Source organism: Perca fluviatilis, chromosome 20 (assembly GCF_010015445.1).
Source record: "Perca fluviatilis chromosome 20, GENO_Pfluv_1.0, whole genome shotgun sequence".
NCBI lineage: Eukaryota > Metazoa > Chordata > Actinopteri > Perciformes > Percidae > Perca > Perca fluviatilis.
The window spans coordinates 9,262,807-9,281,923 of record NC_053131.1 but is presented as its reverse complement, the minus strand read 5'-3'; the positions used below and the strand labels follow the sequence as shown (position 1 = coordinate 9,281,923).

Genomic DNA, 19,117 nt, shown 5'->3' with positions numbered 1-19,117 from the left:
AACTGTATTTAAAGGTAATGAATAATGATAAATCTTTGTTTTCTGCACGCCATAAGACACATTACACTGTTTTGGAAACGGGCCAAGTACTAATTATGTAAACAGTAGGCGAGGCACATGCTACTAAGTTTTCTGTTATAAAAGGTTAGTCGTATATTTAAGGGCAAACAGGATATGTTTGATATGTTTATAGCTTGTGTGATAGATGATGAAGAAGAGGATTGTATGCTCCTTGGTGTAACACCTGTGGAATGTTTTGTATGAGCTCTCCGGACAGTACAGTAACTATGTGAAATTAGTTAATGAAATAGTATTTCATAATTTATTTTCCATTTTAGATATGTTCTAATAGGGAGCACCAGTGCATGAAAGGACTGTTTTATGTCCGAGGAGCAATTTGTTTTATGTGTTTTAAAGGACAATTCCGGCGCAAAACGAACCTAGGGGTTAATAACCGATGTGATACCCACTCTGTCGTTCTCAGGGACATGTTTTCATGCTAATCGAATGTGTTTGTAGCTTGAAACAAGCTAGCACGGACCGCTGATTAGCTTGCAACGCTAGTATTTGGGGCACAGGGAAAGTAAAAACAAATCGCTATTTTATACCACTAAAAAGGCTCAAAATTACACCACACTTCCAACGGTAGCATAATGAGGGTCCCTAAATGTTAACCAAAGCATTGAGAACACTGTAAGTGTACAGACAGTTTATTAAAAAGATAGTTTAGAAAGACAGTCACGTTCTCGTATACAGGCCGCCACCGTCTTGGGAGCTACTGTCTTTCTAAACTATATTTTTAATAAACTGTCTGTACACTTACAATGTTGTACAATTGTCCTTTAAGTGCCTAAATATGTGCTTTGCTTTGATTTCTGTATTTCTGTGTGGCCAAAGAATAAAAAAAATATATTGTTCAAACTGACTTGAAAAGGGTTAACCAACAAAGAAGAAGAACTTTACCATTAACTATCCTCTATCAAGATAGCATCAAGGAAAGTTACTTAAAAAAAACTGGAAATCATTCAACCAAAATAGCTTCCTCAATGACTCAATTATGAACCTGTGTACTATTGCATACTCACGATCGCCAACAGGAGATATAACAAGACAGGAAAGCAGGTTCCATTTTCCCCACTGGGTTGCTGATAAACTGGTCTCTCCCATCAGAGTGCTGGAACAACACAAGCTGTCCAAGGAGCAGTGGGAGCAGAGGATCCAGGTCTGGCACGAGGAGCACAGATCACTGCTGAAGTAAGTGATGAATGCTAATTACACCACACCAATTCATAGGCAATAAAACAGTCTGAACACTGAGCCGTGCTAGCTAACTTTAGATGTAGATATTGTGGTATAACTGACATCACTGAGTCAGGCTGCTGACTTTATGACTCATCTTTACTTGTACTAATATTACACTACTGTCAACATTTATCTCATTTAATCTCAAAATGTAAACACTCAGTTTACCGTGTCATTATCCTGTAATTGCCGCATAAATTAAATCATCTGGCTTTAAAGCACCTCTACGATTTGATTGAACATTTTACAGAATTCAAATGGATTTGTTTTATTTCACTTTATTGTTTACTAAAGAAGAACAATACACATTCATTTATTGCACTAGATATATTTAAGTGTACATTTGTATCTGCAGTCTCTGAGTGGAGGCATACAGTGATGTGCAGGTTGACGTAGTAATAGATTTAACAATAACAGACCATTTAGTGAACTAGAACATTGCAGGTACGTAGGAATCCAGTATTGAATACAATTACTGAATGTGAACCTTTGTGAATCTCTTGACGGATCGATTTAGGTTTAGCCTGAGACATTTGTAAATATCACAGGGTTAATATTTAACAAGACTGGCATGTAATAAAAATCTAAATTTCCCAGATGTATTAAGTGTTTGCTATTTCACTAAATAACTATGTTGTCATATACTACGGTATATCTTGTAAATGTCACTTTACAAGTTAAAAAAAGAGAAGGAGACAGATTCAATAATACATTTTTTATACATATAAGTTTGTGTATTTTACTAACTCGGAATAAGATTTAAATGGAGCAGGTTATGGGAAAAAAAAGTCTTTTGTCTCACCTATTTGAGTAAAAGATAAATGTATCAATCGGATAGGAAATTGTATCATAAACTGGTTAAATCTGTGTGTATTTTTTCACATTTCCATCTGCCTGTTTAACCTGAACAGGGAAGAGGCGATGATTGAGTACCTGAAGATCGCTCAGGACCTGGAAATGTACGGCGTCAACTACTTTGAGATCAAGAACAAGAAGGGCTCAGACCTGTGGCTGGGAGTCGACGCTCTGGGACTGAACATCTATGAGAAGGAGGACCGGTAAGTCCGGTACGGTTATACCGTACAGTACTTACTTATATGAGCTAGGGCTGCAACTAACAATTATTTTCTGTTGATTATTTTCTCGATTAATCGATTAGTTGTTTGGTCTCTAAAATGTCAGAAAATGGTGAAAAATGTGGATCAGTGTTTCCCAAAAACCCAAGATGACGTCCTGAAATGTCTTGTTTTGTCCACAGCTCAAAGATATTCAGTTTACTGTCGCAGAGGAGAGAAGAAACTAGAACATATTCACATTTAACACGCTGGAATCAAAGAATTTTTACTTGTGTCTTAAAAAAAAATGACTCAAACCGACTAATCGATTATGTAAATAGTTGGCGATTAATTTAAAAGTTGACAACTAATCGATTAATCGTTACAGCTCTATTATGAGCCTATCTCCTAACATGATACATGTAGTGTTTATTGATTTGATGACATTCAGTTGTAGACAGGGGGGGGGGCAACACACGAGCAGCCATCGACCCCTGCTACCATCCCTTCCAGTCGGTCAGGTGTAAAAGAACACAGTTGACCGCGTGGCTGCTGTTTTTAAGGGGCCATTGACCTAATTCTCTTGATTCCACTACAACTTGAACACTGGCATGTTGCTTAGATACCACGTGTCAGTGTGTTCAGTGCAAAGAGTTTTCTGTCTGTTATTTTTTTAAACATAGTGTTAAGAGTTTTTCTGATCGCCCGTTTGTCTCCATCTGTCCGCCAGGCTGTCTCCAAAGATTGGATTCCCCTGGAGTGAAATTAGGAACATTTCTTTCAGCGATAAGAAATTCGTCATCAAGCCTATAGATAAGAAAGCCCCTGTAAGTATTTCCCACGAGTCTTAACTCTCTCTCTCTCTGCATCGTGAGCATCTCACGCGTATGTAAATGTGCAAAGATAAAGATGCATGTTTGCGGAAAAATAATGGGATTAAAGTTGTACAAATCTTATTGAAAATGCACATATGCAAAGTTTTCAGTTACACTTGTATGTACCTTTTTAGGGTCTTTTTAGGTATCTGTGGAAAGACAACAGACTCTGACATGCTTAAAGTTGTTTTTTGGATGTATATAAAATAATACTAACAAAAGAATAACTGCAAAGTTCTTTCAAATACCTTTCTCTTTCACAATCATATCCTTGATATGAATGAAATTAAACATAAACCTTGAGGAACCTTTTTGCCGAATACATGTGGAGGAAATTCTGATGGTTAAAACAATAAAAATGACAAACTTTGGATGTAGCCTAAAGCAGCTCAATGCTTTTTTTTGGAGACCTGTGAAACCAAACCAAACTGCCCCTGACTTGATGTTTGCTTTTTCTCAAGGATTTCATCTTCTACGCTCCACGACTGCGAGTCAACAAGCGCATCCTGCAGCTGTGCATGGGCAACCATGAACTGTACATGCGCCGCCGCAAGACAGACACCATCGAGGTTCAGCAGATGAAGGCTCAGGCCAAAGAGGAGAGGTTGCAGAAAAAGATGGAGAGGTAGGGGGGAAGGGCTATCAAGTTTAAAAAAAAAAAAAAAAAAAAAAGTCACACGTGTTATTATAATGGTCTTTTAAGCAGTAGGATTTGAATTCAGGCTGTGATTAATATGTGTGATCAGTTTTTGGTCCGTGTGTTCTGCAGGGATCAGCTGGAGCGTGAGAAGAAGAAGAGGGAGACCATGGAGAGAGAGAAGGAGCAGATGGAGAGAGAAAAGCAGGATTTGATGATGAAGCTCCACCAGTTTGAAGAGACGACCAAGAGAGCAGAGAGAGGTGTGACAGAGACCCTTACATCTGACTCATTACAGACCATACTGGGCATAATGTGCGATAGGAAAAAAAACAACGATGAAGTAAATCACCAGTTTAATCGATCTGTCATTTCAATCTTAAACACGTAGCATGGCTTTACTGCCCTCTTCTGTTTATGTGCTTGAAGTACATCTCAGTTTTTACAAAGGGCAGGATTGTATTTCCTTACAAATAATCGAGTCAGGGTCAGAGATTAACAGGTCCACCGAATCTTGTAAAGTTCCCTGAATCTGCATCAAACGACTTCTTAACAATTCGTTACGTTTAAGGTTGCAATCGGGCATGGCAGCGATTAGTGCAGGGTCGTGCGGCGGTGTAGGAGTGGTCAGTGTGTTCCCCACGGTCCTCGACAGATTTAAAATAAAACATTCACTTTCAATAACTAGCCAGGATTTGAGGCCTATCATTGCGCTTGGTTTTAAACCTGCGCACAGACCAAATGAAGTGACTACACGTTTTACACTCCACTGGGTGGTGTCTGATCACCGGTTACGTGATCGGCCACCAACGCGTTGCGTTTCTGTAAAAGTTAATCCTGTTTCCTTTTCTCCGCTGTATATTTTTTCGGCATCCCCTGCAGTCCCCACCGCCGTGGCCTAAACCATTCAGATGAATGGGAGGACCGGCGTCTAATTTGACGTGAATGCAGCCTAAGAATGACTGTGGCTGATTTCTGGGCAATATACGTACATTTGGATACAATTGAGTGTTTTTATAAAACAAATGAGAATGCAGCTTCCTGCACTAGACTACACAAAATGGTGGCAACATGCATTCAGCAGACAAAGAAAAACCAGTCACAGGCTACAAGATGGTCTGATTTGGGAAAACACTTTTGCTCATACGCTTTAAATCAGTGGTTCCCAACCTACAGTAGGTGTCCCAAAAGAGGTACCTAGAAATCTGGAAGGGTCCCCAAATTATTAAAAAATATAATATAATGTATGTTTTATGACTTTTTGATACATTTTTGGCTTTTTTCTTGGGAGATATACACCCATATTTTACCTCCTTATGGCTCTAACATTCTTTAAAAATGTAACAACCTGAGAAGAAAGAAATCCCTCACTGCCCACAACTCTTATCACCAAGTAGACCCTGCTTTAATTTAAGGTTCCATAAGCCAAAAAGGTCAGGAACCACTGCCTTACGCAATACAAATGTATTATTTTACAGATTTATAATTGTTCCAGAATGCAAAAATCCGACTGGGGGATTTTTCTGCCTGTAAAATACATGATAGATTAGTCTTGTGTTTCCCTGACTTTGTCCTGCAGAGCTTCAGGAGCAGCTGGACAGGGCCATGAGGCTGGAGGAGGAGAGGAGGAGGGTGGAGCAGGAGGCGGCCCGGCTGGAGGCTGAGAGGATGGAGGCCATAATAGCCAAGGAGGAGCTGGCCAGGCAAGCTGAGGACCAGATGAAGAGCCAGGAGCATCTGGTGAGTCCACGGTCCAAGAAGTACTCCAATCCCTTCACGTGAGAAAAAGTCGTGATGGAAAAAAAAAAAAAAACACTCATTACACATAAACCTCCTACATTCGGATAAACGCACATTAACCGTTTTGATTGCCGTTTGAACTAATACATCCTTTAGTGTGGGGGGATTTTCCTGCTTTCCTGGGATTTAGTTCCTCTTACAGCGTGAGAACATTCTCTTTGACTCGTTCTCACTTTAAAGCTCTTTAGAAAATAGAAAATATCCATTATGTTATTGAGCTTAAACAAGGCATTTTATAAGCTCATCGGGAGTGAATGTGAGTGACTACAGCCTTCAGGTAAATGTCCTGGAATTAGAAGCACTACAATAATGTATCACTTCATGTTTTAACTATTATTAAATAAATGGGGAATTCTAGTCATCCATCCATTCATAAAACGACACAGTGTCCAGATAAATGAGGTTGCCGAGGTAATTGGGAGTCTATTTTTTTTTTAACGACACGGTCGGTTTGTGCCTCCCCATGCAGGCCGCAGAGTTGGCCGAGTACAGCGCCAGGATCACTCTGCTGGAGGAGGCCAAGAAGGAAAAGGAGGAAGAGGCTGAGTCATGGCACAGCAAGGTGAGGTTCCAACACGCCAGCGATCAAAGGATGTACCTGTACGGGCTCCTTCAAGTCTCAAAGGTCACCAGCAAAATGTCAGAACATATTTCCTACTCGTCATCTTTTTAGTTGGTTGTATTTCTTTGTGATCACAAGTCTCTTTTTTTATATATATATATGAACTGTGTTCATTTTTTTCTTTATCTTGTGTGTTTTATCTCTTACAATAGTACCAAAAAGAAATATTAGATTTTTCTTCACCAGCTATCTAGGATTAATTACAGACTGGAGCATTTCTAAGCATTTCTAAGCAGTAACACACACAGATATAAGTGTTAATTTGTGTGTTTCCCCTCCTGTGCGCATGACAATCTAGTAAAACAGAGTTGTAATAAATAGAATAAATATAAGAAAATATGTCTTCTTAGGATAAGTTATAATTGCTGATAAATACTGTACATTAATAAACACTTGAACATGTCCTTATAGCTTCAAACAATTGGATTAGAGTGTTATAAATATTCTATGTTTATATAGTGCTTATAAATTAATCAAAAAGCTGGACTTAAAGTAAAGTGTTACCTTAAATTTGAGTCCTGTTGCAAAACAGGCAGAAGAGCAGTTGAAAGATCAGCAGAGATCTCCAGCAACTTTGTATTTTTTTTTTTTTGTGACAGCTTATCATCCAGCTGGTGATACATGATACTGACCCAACCCATCAATAACAGCTTGATGCCCGTCACGCTCACAATTTTCTAAAGGGAATGTCCCTTAAATTGCTTGTAGTAATGTAAGGAAAACATACATCCACATGAAATCCTTTGCATTGCCCTGCACGTTTCATATTTGCACCTTTTTTATATCTATTTATTCTAATCCTTATTTTTCACACTAGCCCTTGAGCACACCACGTGGCATTCCACCACACATATTACTTGTGCATGTGACAAATAAAAGCTCAGAGTCATTGAATAAATAAATCTAACCAACATCCATGAGTGGAAAAGACGAAGACAAGTCCAAGCTGTTATATTTTTAAAGCTAAGTTAAAACCTGAGATCCGAGCCCAGCCCTGCCTGCTTGTTTCATTTGCCCATAGACTGGTCACGGTACTACTGATACTAAACACATGCCAGTAATTAACAGTCTATATCACATGTGTCAAACTCAAGGCCCGCGGGCCAAATCCGGCCCCTCGCAAATTCTGATCCGGCCCGCATTTTAATTTAGGTTCACAATCAATTTTGGCCCACCTAGTTTTTGTTGCTTTTTCTGGTGGTTTAGGCGCTTTTTTTCAATGCTTTAGGCACTTTTTTTAACGGATTTGAAGCTTTGTTCAATGTTTAGCAATTTTTTCAGAAGTTTTTGGCACTTTTTACGATGTTTTTGGCACTTTCTGATGTTTTTGGCACTTTTTCAGACAATTTTGACGCTTTTTTTTCCGGCCTTTTTCCAACTTTTTTGCCGCGTTTTTCAACGTATTTGTCGCTGGCTGAGGAAATGTTTTGCGGCTTTATAAGGCCCAAAATGTAAGTGAGAAGATTACAGTATGAGACATGCAATAATACAGTCAAAATATTTGACTTTTTCTCTTAAATAAACACATGTCAATAAACTCTATATGTCTGGCCCCCGATGTGATTCTCATTTTCCAGTGTGGCCCTCTGGGATACGGAGTTTGACACCCCTGGTCTATATGTATGTTTAGATCAGATGTTGTACTACAGCACAGTAAAAGACACTAATATCCATCATAGCCTGATTTGTGGAGACCTTTTTACAGTTTTTGTTTTGTTCTGTCCCTGTCAAATAAACTAAAGAAACCTGTCCTCTTGGTCCCAGGCTATAGAAGTGGAGGAGAATCTGATTAAGACGAAGGAGGAGCTGCACACTGTGATGAGCTCTTCTAACTCAACTCCTCTTAAGATTGCTGCTCCCTCCTCCTCCTCCTCTTCCTCCTCCTCGGACAACGAGAGCGACCACGAGCACAGCGAGGAGAACAGCACCTACAGCGCCGAGCTGCAGACGCAGGGCCTCGGCGACCACCGCCAGGAGGAGGAGCGACTCACCGAGGCCGAGAAGAACGAGCGCTTGCAGAAACAGCTGAAGGTGAGTTCAGGGTCCCAGGGTACTGCCCACATAACACCAGCTCATTTCAGCTGGGGTGTGCATAAAAACATCTTAATTTTGGACATATTTTTTGTAGTTTTTTTGCTACATGCTTAAGAAAACACTGTTCAAACTGATCAACCACAGTTTAGGTAACTAGTCCTATACACAGTAGAACTCATATTCCATGTGTTTGCAGTGGATTTAAATTGATTTGTGAAAAGTACATGATATTGATAAAAAAAATCTACCCCAGATAGGGCTTTGCAATTAATCAAAGTTATAATTGTGATTATGAGTCCGGCTCCTAATGATCACAAAAACAGATTAATCGAGAGAGGAAAAAAAAACGTATGGCAAGTAAACTCTTATTTTGTCTTGAGTTGTGGATAGAAAAAAAGAAAGTTCAAACAGCAAGAAGGGAAATTTCACAGTTCAAGGTGTTTTTACTGTGGTTCAATAATTTCAACATCTTTCCAAAAGACAATGAGTAATCGTGTTGAATAATCCTAATTTCAATATTGACCAAATAATAATCGTGGTTAGGATTTTTTTTCCATCCAGCCAGGATTTTTTTACCACCCGACCGACATACCGAAATACATCAGCCCTGGTCAATTCTCAGTTTGGGGAGTGATAGAAATAGTGTTTTGAGGGTATTAGAGGAAATTGATTGTAAAGATGTACAACAAGCTACTGTAACTGGGGATTAGGTCGGTTTTAAAGCCTAGAGATCCCATCCAGACATGTTTATAAAAATACTCCTTTGAATGATAATTTGTGTCTAATTAGTTTTTCTTCCACAAGAGGTTCATATACCTCCATATACTACATAGATTACAAATAGAAAAGGCCTCCATCTGTCATTGGCATTTTCAGTGATACTCAACAACTACACAAAGAGAAATCAATCAAGTCAGTTTGGTCGGGTTGGCTCAGTGGGTAGAGCAGGCGCACATATACTGAGAGGCTTGTGCCTCGACGCAGAGGTCCTCGACCAGGAAGTATTGCAGCTACAAACGACTGTCAAGTCATTCTGACAACTGAATTCCAGGAAATGAATAACTGATAGAGAAGTAGTTCAAGTAAATGACAGCACACAAGAAGTCTTGTAATGCACTGGAAACAATCAGAAGAAATGCACCAATGTAAGCATATCTAACATTGGATACAGTGTAAAACTCTGTCCTTGTGGCTTAATGATTCCCTCCGTCCACAGGACCTGAGCTCAGAGCTGGCAGAAGCACGAGACGACACCAAGAAGACCCAGAACGATGTGCTCCACGCAGAGAACGTCCGAGCCGGCCGCGACAAGTACAAGACCCTGCGTCAGATCCGTCAGGGACAAACCAAGCAGAGGATCGATGAGTTTGAGGCCTTGTAGAAAACCTCAGAGACCTGAAGATCTCTCCCAAATACCTCAAGAAGGCCCCGTCCAGCAATGCCTTGTAATTAAAGTGTGATGTAATGGCAGCCCCACACCTGATTTTTTTTTTTTTTTTTTTTTTTAAAGACCCAGAAAAGCATGAAGCTGATCTGTGTAAGAGTACATGAGTTTTATTTTATCCGACCTAACTTTTGCTTGAGAAGCACTTTTTTTGTTTAATTTTCTTTTGTAGCTCTCAAACACCTCCAATGTGCTGTTTAGTCCCATTACAACATAGCAGAGAGCTAGTGTGTTCCTGATGCGCTGTATGAACAAAATTACATATCTTATGATAAACGATCAAAAAAGTTATCATATGCACATGTTTTGTTATTATACCAAAGCGAAGTGGTTAAATTTAGATTTATTTCATGAATTGCAATCAGTGACTTATAGAACTGCAACTTATGATTCTTTTTCCTTACAGACACATGCATTGATGATTTTCTTCCATTATTACATCATGTCTTTTATGATGCTTGTTTTGTCCAACCAACAGCCCAAAACCCCTGACATACTAACATTTTATAAAAACATAAATCAAAGACAAACAAAGCAAATCCTCACATTTGAGAAGCTGAACTTAAAAAAAAAAAAAAAAAGATTATCAAAAATTCATTTTCTGTTGATCAACTAATTGATGAATCCGTTAACAGTTTCAGCTCCTTCCGCACCTGTTTTCCGAAAAAATAATAGCAATTTATTTAACTAGTTTTATCACGCTCTCAATCTCACACAATGTTCAAATGAATTGGCTTCATGATTTTTACATCAGAGATACAAGCAAAACCTTTTAAGTTTGCTTTTACCACACAGGGACATCTAATCCACTATGTTTTTGGCGCTGGTGTTTATTTAAATTACCTTCTGCTTTGAGTGTTGTCATTCTGAATTTAAAGGATCCTTTTTATGTAATTAAAGTTTTTCAGGTAAAATCTAGATCATTTGATTTACTCTAAAATAAGCTATTTTGTATTTAAAAAATACAAGAAATTGAAGCCGCAGAGCCTGTGATATCCTGATTTATAGCCTCTAGTATGGTTCAAGCTCCAAAAAACACTAGGTCCTATATATCCCATAATGCAACTCCTATAGACACAACCTGCCATCGACTTTCAAACTCAGCACCTCCTGTTTATAATGCAAATAGAGCTCAACAGTGACTGCCCTTTTTTTTTTTTATATATATATTCTTTTTTGGGCATTTTAGGCCTTTACCCATACAGGACAGCTGAAGACATGAAAGGAGAGAGAGAGAGAGGGCGGAATGACATGCAGCAAAGGGCCACAGGTCGGAGTCGAACCTGCGGCCGCTGCATCAAGGAGAAAACCTCTATATATGGGCGCCTGCTCTACCAGCTGAGCTAAGAAACTATCATAGACTTCAATGGTAGCAGCTCACTACGGTAGCCATTCGCGGGTGTGGTAAACACTTCCATGGTAACAGTGAGCTCCACCAATACTGACTCAAGTGACTCGCACAACCCGGATCAGTTTAGTGAGTGACTCAGAATAGCCCAGGCCTAAACAGCAGGTCACTCATAGGTCACAGGTCAGCTGACGAGAATATTCGGCCAGTCTCTAATAACCAAACCCGTTGATGTATAATTAAGTTATGTCTCTGTACAGATTCAGGGAATCTAGGCAGCTGCATGATAAGGGAATGGTTCGTCCTTTTGGAGGTCGGTGGCCCAGACACACTTTTACTTCCCAGAGAGAGCGAGAGATAGGCTGAACTAGGGCTGGGCAATATATCGATGTTATATCGATATCCTGATATGAGACTAGATATCGTCTTAGATTTTTGATATGGTAATATCATATGACATACAGTAAGTGTTGTCTTTTACTGGTGTTAAAGGCTGCATTACAGTAAAGTGATGTACTTTTCTGAACTTACCAGACTGTTCTAGCTGTTATCTAAAATCTAAGTGTGACGATATTTTGTTTAGGCACCAATTGTCAACCCTAGAATATCGCCGCAATATCGATATCGAGGTATTTGGTCAAGAATATCGTGATATCTGATTTTCTCCATATCGCCCAGCCCTAGGCTGAACTAGGCTTTAGCATCTGAGAGAGAGAGAGAGAGCCTGAACTAGGCTTTAGCATCTGATACTTCTCATTGCGCCTACAATATCTTTGTTTACCTTAAATGTTCAGCTAAACATTATGCCTCCAGCATGATTTTAAATACACCTTCAGGAAGACAGGAACTTAAGGGAGTTGGGATGGCATTGCACAATAACACATGGTGGTTAAACTGTACTGCCTGCCTAATTGTCTCCTCAATTGAGTGTTCATTAAATGCTCCAGTGTAATACCCCGTTTACACGTACATGGTTATTTTGAAAACTGACAAATGGAGACATTTCCCTTCGTTTACACGCAAACGGAGAATTTGCCTCTCTGAAAACGCTTCTTTCTAAAAACTCCGGGCCAGAGTGGAGATTTCGGAAAACTTACGATTGCATGTAAACTGAGACAAACAGGAGGTTTAGGCAGCCGAGGAAGTGAGGAAGAGAAGAGAGAGAGGAAGTGATTTCGTTGCTGTTGTTGCTATTTTCGGGATTCTGATTGGCTAACGTGGGCTTGAGCTTCTCGTTACACCGCCACGTACAGGTTTGGCGTGCTCTTGACGGCATTGACGGCACATAGACACGCGGGTACGTGTAAACGAACACTTTCTGAAAACTGACAGCTGTGCACGATGTTTATTTTTGAAAACTGAGAGGTTGAAATGTCCGTTTATGAAAATAGCCGGCCACGTGTAAACGTAGCATGAGTCTCCCGAACCGAAATGAATTGTGCTGCTCCTGAGTTTTTCCTTAACCGGTAGTGTAGTATTTCTCCATAACATCGCGAATAAAACATATATTTTTTCAAACAAAGTTGATATAGACTTCTAGCTTCTACAGGAGCAGAAACTTTCGTTGCACAATCTCCCAGCTCGTAAATCTACCTTGCATGGTTTAGACATTATGGCTAATAATCAAAGTCCTTATGAGAAAATAAATGGGATTGCTACTTCCGGAACCACACTGTTGAGCTCTATAAATGTGTAGTCTCAGACCTAGATAACCCTAATGACATCACTATGACATCATAAGGGTCCTTTTTTCTTTCAAGACATAGCTACAACTTCATGTGTACAATTGGTGGAGTGATCCTTTAAACCAGCATTGCCAGTTTTTATTTTAGACGGGGGGAAAACTAAAGACTCTGATATTAAATTATATGTAAATATTGTCCTCTTCCATGCCATAAAATAATTAAAGCATACATTGTGCTTCTTTCGTTTTGAGCTGAAGAATCCTACTCAACCTGACAAGGATGTGCTTTTTAATGTTTACTCACGGAAAACGATGCTTATCATTAGGTTGCTAGACAACTTGTGAAGCCAGTAGAGCCAGTCTGTTTAAATAGCCACTATGCAAATATTGTATCTGGGAATGAACACATGGATCATATACACCTGGTTACATTTCTCCGACGTTAGTTGGAGCCTCTGCTTGAGAAAACTTGTTTAGATTGGCTTCAAGTGGGAATAAAAGAGGCGCGCTTTTGTGCGCAAAAAAAAGCCTACCCGGAAAGGAGAGCGCGCATGATTTCAGCTGCTACCTCTGACGGTCTGTGGGATTGCCCTGCGTTTTTCTTTTCTGTAGAATCTAAATATAAGTCGGTGACAGATAGTCCAAATACAGTAGCAACCCAACTGTGATGTGGGGGTGGTGCTGAGAGAACAGCTCCGTCTCCAAAAGTCCCCCCCCCTCCTCTGTTGGATCCGGAGTGCGTCAGGAGAAGGTCGCAGAAAGAGTCTCAGCTCCCCAACCTGCACATAGCGCATTTCTCCTTTTTTTCTCCTATCATGAAGAGACAAAACGCCAGGACTCTCGCCCTCATCATCAGCATCCTCACCTACCTGGTGGTCGGGGCGGCCGTCTTCGAGACTCTGGAGTCCAAGCAGGAGAAGAGTCACAAGAGGAAGCTCGACGCCAGAAAGTACGAACTCATGCGCAAATACAACTTGACCAAAGAGAACTTCGAGGAGCTGGAGCACGTCGTCTTACAGCTCAAACCTCACAAAGCGGGCATCCAGTGGAAATTCTCCGGGTCCTTTTACTTCGCCATCACTGTGATTACGACAATAGGTGAGCGGGAGTTTCTTAATCAGCGCGTTAAAAAGCTTCTAATGGAAGCCGTTGCATTTAAAGATGCTCAGTGCGGGGCCGCAGGCAGGTATTGTAAAATAAGATCATTTCCTCTCACTGCTGTCAAAGCTAGACCACTTACTGGTTTGATTCTTCTTGTGTACAATCTATACTTTTTATACAGTTTTTTTTTTAAAATATGTATTGTAAAACATGTGTATCACATACTCACATAGGCCTACATTTTGGGCACAAAGATGGTGCCAAGAAATGACACCTTGCTCCGTTTGTGTCACATGACTGACCAATATTTCAGCCTACATTTGTCCAAATTGATGTTATTATTTTCCAATTTCAAATATTGTCCTTGTCCTTAAAAGGAAGAGAGATGGCATTTCAAGCTTCTGCATAGGAAACCGGTCACAAATATTTTCCTTGAGCAGCAAACTAGAATATTTTTTCATCCAGATGGTTAAAGGAGTCTTTGAGGATTGTGGGAAATTCAGACGCTCTGTGTCTCGAATGGTAATAACATGAGAGGCACAAACTGAGGCCACGTTACCCCCCCATGCCAGGCGAACCAACAACCCTAATACAGCTGGTTTCCTGCATGTCTCCCCCCCCTCCTCTCTCTCCCCTTTCATGCTGTCCTGGTGATTAAAGGCAAAAATACCCCAAAACATAATCTTAAAAGAAAGAAAGTGAATTTAGAAGAAGAAAGTGATTTATTTCCATTGTGTCAAACGTCTCAGCTGACAACGACGTGGGAGTTGTAACGAAATAGCTGTTAATTCACAACATTGTTAACTGTTAATTCATTTACATTTCACCAACGGCTCCCTGTGCAATACCGTATTGAATTTGGGACCCTCCTCGTCACCTACAAAGCACTCCATAATCTCGCACCCAGCTACATTACCGACCTCCTACCAGGCTGTGTCCCTTCTCGCTCCCTCCGCTCCTCCTCGACTGGCCTCCTTGTCGCCCCCACATTCCGCCTCTCCACCATGGGGGCCATGGCCTTCAGCTGCTCTGCACCAGGACTCTGGAATGCCCTCCCCTCTCACACAGGATTTTTTTTTTTTTTTTATGGAAATGTTGCTATAATACTTTTATGAGGAATATTGTTAGATTTTCTTTTTAACATATGGTTCCTTTAACATATGGTCATATTTATCTTCTCAATTCTCAGCTGTTTAACCAGAGCTTGTAACATTAAGTATTTTTATGTAGTTTGGTTTTGCATTTGTGACTGTCTTGTGTTTATGTCTTGCTGCAGAACAAATTGCCCCACGGGGACAAATAAAAAGTATAAACTAAACTTCCGACAGTTAAATGTTAATGTTAAAGACAGACTCCTCAGAAGAGATACGTCCCTAAAGCCATTCCTACTCCCTATTGCACGTTCGGTCAACCTGAACAAACTGGAACTTTCCTACACATGGTCTGGGAGTGTGAACAGGTGCATGAGTTCTGGAATAAAACAACATCAATAATATCTGATGTGATAGGATTTCAAATTCCTACTGACCCGATTGTCTTGTTACTTAATGATGACTCTAAATTACACCTGATTGGGAGACAGAGGAAAATCTGGCTACCCGGCTCAACCGCAACCAAGAAAATAATAGCTCAGCGCTGGCTCCCCCCCCTCCCCACTCCCTTTGTATAAAACAGTGGTTGGTGTATTTTCTAGACATAGTTATGCTTGAGCTCTCTACAGCAAGGATTAACAAAGCCAAGTCATCGACTATAGACCAATGGAGAAACACAGCAGCACAGGTATCAGTCCTAATGACCTCAGCATCATAAGAACTAGAGGAGAGGGACTAGGCAAGGTGGGATTTCTGTTTGATTGTATGAATGTATCTTAAAAAAAACAATGTTAAAGGCCTACCTTTTCAAGAAAGCTTTTAATCTTTAAGTCTTCATAGTACTGCACTGCCGTAGTGACCCTCCCGACACACTTGTTTTACTGCTTTTCTGACGTTTCTTAGCACTTTTCAGATGTTGTCCATTTTGTTAAATGTATTTCTATGAAGATACATGTATTCTATTGTATTTTCTCCTTTTATGCTCTCTTAAACATGTAAGATGTCCTTGTGTATCTAGAAAGGCGTCTGCCAAATAAAATGTATTCTTCTTCTTCTTCTTCTTCTTATTATTATTATTATTATTATTATTATTATTAAAGTCAAGCTGAAGAGTGTATAGGATTTAGTGAGACTCTGTGTTGGTTTCCTGGGTCAAGCAACAACCTAATGAAATAATCATTTCATGACAGGAGCTTGATGCGAAACTGTCTCAGTCTTCAACAACAGCCCTCCTGTTTTGACCTCTTATGAGTTTCTCCTAATCAGTCAGCAATTGATTTTTAATCTTCTCCTTCAGGTTACGGTCATGCAGCCCCCAGCACCGACTCAGGGAAAGTCTTCTGCATGTTCTACGCCCTCCTGGGCATCCCGCTCACCCTGGTCATGTTCCAGAGCCTGGGCGAGCGGATCAACACGTTCGTCAGGTACCTGCTGCACCAAGCCAAGAAGTGCCTGGGAATGCGTCGCGCCGAGGTCTCCATGGCAAACATGGTGACGGTGGGCTTCTTCTCTTGCATGAGCACGCTGTGCGTCGGGGCCATGGCGTTCTCCCACTGCGAGGGGTGGAGCTTCCTCCACGCCTTTTACTACTGCTTCATCACGCTCACCACCATCGGGTTCGGAGACTACGTGGCTCTGCAGAGGGACGACGCGCTGCAGAACGACCCCCGTTACGTGGCTTTCTGCTTCGTCTACATCCTGACGGGCCTGACGGTGGTCGGAGCCTTCCTGAACCTGGTGGTGCTTCGCTTCCTGACCATGAACACCGAGGACGAGCGAAGGGACGCCAAGCAGAGGGCCCTGACGTCCGTCGGCAAGCCCAGAGGAGAGGTGGCTCGTCTGCTACCCATCTCAGCCTCGACCTCTTCCACACCTGTAGCAGACGACTCTACGAAGGCGAAAGATTTAAAAGGTGTCTACACGGAGGTGCTGCATTTCCAGACTATATGCTCCTGCTTGTGGTACAGGAGCAAGGAGAAGCTGCGGGGCTCCATACCCACCATGATCCCTCAGGAGCTCACCTTCTCGGACGCCTACATGCAGCAGAACAGCAACTGTCCTCACTACGTGGAGCCCGGGTCCACCGGCTGCGTTTGCAGTCCACATCAGTGTTCGAGCATAAGCTCCATAACATCGGGCCTACACATTCTCTCTCCGTTCAGGGTGTTTAAGAGACGCAGCTCCGTCTAGCCTTTCAATACAGCAAATTTGAGTACAGCCCGGTGCGTCTGTACTGCCAAGCGGACAACAGATACTTGGCAGCCTTCACAGCAAAAGATATGACTGCGAGTACAGAAGATGTTTGTGGTGCTAGAATCCCAGTAAACAGTGGGACACGCAAAAGGGGGAAAAGCACATAGAATACTGTAAACAGCAAAGTCTCACTCAAATATGTGTTTTGAGAAAGTGCCGCAAGCAAGTTTTGACTTGAGGTCTTAACAGTAGGAAGTCATCTCGGTCGCTACACGTCATCACGCTGCAGTACACGAGGGGTACAGGTTACACAACCCGCAGGTGACAGCAGAGCGGCAGGACAGGTTCACGTCGAGTCAGTTCAGCAACGGCACGATGATATGGCAAGATGAAAAGAAAATGAACACCTCTTACACAACAGCTCTGCAGTAAATTTCCAATTTAGGGTTTTTGGTTTATCTCAAAGGTGCTGATACAACTCGGGGCTTATTTCTTAAAGTTTGTAGAGTTTTTAGACGTTTTCCTTCATAGTATTTGTGACTGATGCAGCACCAATTCAGACAACGGCTTTCTGGTATCATTTGAAGGCAGAGCTGGTAAGGTTGAAAAGCTAGAAAGATTTGAAAGTAGCAGATTAGAAGTTTTACTTCACGTCTCATTCACCGGTAAGCAAACACCTAATATTATAATACAGAATGTTTTAAACAAAAGTGACTACTGTAAGCAATGCGGCGACGACGCGCTTTGAGCTCACGCTCGGGGGTAGAGTATGCGCAGCTGGGCAAGGAGGCATTTCATTGGTTCTTTCCAAGCGGACCAATGAAATTGACCGATTACAGCAGCTACAGATGACGGATCTTTTTCGCTCCTTTTTCAGAGCCCATAAGTTATTTATTGCTGTTGGTGTGTAAAAGAAAGACCATATATATATATATATATACAATATATAAAAAGTTTACATTGGAAATAGTTACCAACCCTGCCTGTAAGTTGCCTCATGTTGCCCTAAAACCTTATTTAAACAAATTGTGATGTAAGAACTGCAATAAAACTGACACATACACACACACACAAGCACGCACACCACACACACACACCACACACATACACCACACACACACACAAACTCAATATGACTCATGTTCTGTGTAGCTGCCTCTGTGATTGGGAGTTTCAGAGCTCTCTGCCCAAACTGCTGGTGCATCAGTCACAAACGCTGCTGCATTATGTAACCGCACAAGTGGAAAAGTTCAAAAAATCACGATGACGTATCCATAACACAGTAAAACGGCATTAACAAAGAAGTACGGCGATCACAAGTAGACACTCACCAGCACTTCAACACACTTCACTGGATTTGCTTAAACACTACAAACTCTCTACACTGCTTTAAAAAATGACCATCAGGCTGAATCAACAACTCTGACAATCAACAAAAAGTGGCCGTTTGGCCAACCTGGTACTCACTGCAAGGTTACTGTACTGTAAGGTGTTTCTGTTACTTTGATGCTTGGTTACATTAGTGGCCATTTGCCTCTGCTGGGCCCAGAAGTCAGTCCAGAGGAGGTACTTGTCTGCCTGATGGTGTTTCCAATGTGATGCTTCTATCAGTCCTTCAGGAACCAGAGTAGTAGATACACACCAGTCATCCAGGTTCTTGTGTGGTACGCTTGTTAAAGGAATAGTTCAACATTTTTGGAAAATATGCTTCTTCGCCCTGCCAAATGAGAAGATCATTACCACTTTTATGTCTGTACGCTAAAGCTACAGATTAGAAGTTTGACCATACTCTGTCTTTGTATGGTAAATATGTAACCTGTTAGCTAGTTACCTGGAGCCAGGCAGCTGGTTAGCTTAGCTTAGCATAAACAATGAAGCAGTGTTAAACAGCTAGCATGGCTCTGTCCAAAGTTAAAAAATTATAAGTTACC

At 41.1% G+C, this 19,117-nt stretch overlaps 2 protein-coding genes across 2 annotated transcripts in view; both read left to right on the top strand.

The window, feature by feature from the left end:
• Window positions 1-10,683, top strand: part of ezra (ezrin a) — a 19,063-nt gene extending 8,380 nt beyond the window's left edge. The window contains exons 5-13 of the mRNA XM_039786552.1: window positions 1,171-1,254; window positions 2,214-2,360; window positions 3,088-3,184; window positions 3,694-3,857; window positions 4,002-4,132; window positions 5,449-5,609; window positions 6,139-6,231; window positions 8,056-8,322; window positions 9,542-10,683. Of these exons, the coding sequence (XP_039642486.1) occupies window positions 1,171-1,254; window positions 2,214-2,360; window positions 3,088-3,184; window positions 3,694-3,857; window positions 4,002-4,132; window positions 5,449-5,609; window positions 6,139-6,231; window positions 8,056-8,322; window positions 9,542-9,706 (1,309 nt within the window). The 3' untranslated portion in view covers window positions 9,707-10,683. The remainder of the gene's footprint in view (window positions 1-1,170; window positions 1,255-2,213; window positions 2,361-3,087; window positions 3,185-3,693; window positions 3,858-4,001; window positions 4,133-5,448; window positions 5,610-6,138; window positions 6,232-8,055; window positions 8,323-9,541) is intronic.
• A 2,860-nt stretch (window positions 10,684-13,543) lies between these two features.
• On the top strand, window positions 13,544-18,040 carry kcnk3b (potassium channel, subfamily K, member 3b). The gene is made up of 2 exons (XM_039786553.1): window positions 13,544-13,899; window positions 16,291-18,040. Exons 1-2 carry the CDS (start codon window positions 13,617-13,619, stop codon window positions 17,181-17,183), a joined length of 1,176 nt encoding a protein of 391 aa, XP_039642487.1. The 5' UTR covers window positions 13,544-13,616; the 3' UTR covers window positions 17,184-18,040.
• The last annotated feature ends 1,077 nt before the right edge of the window (window positions 18,041-19,117 follow it).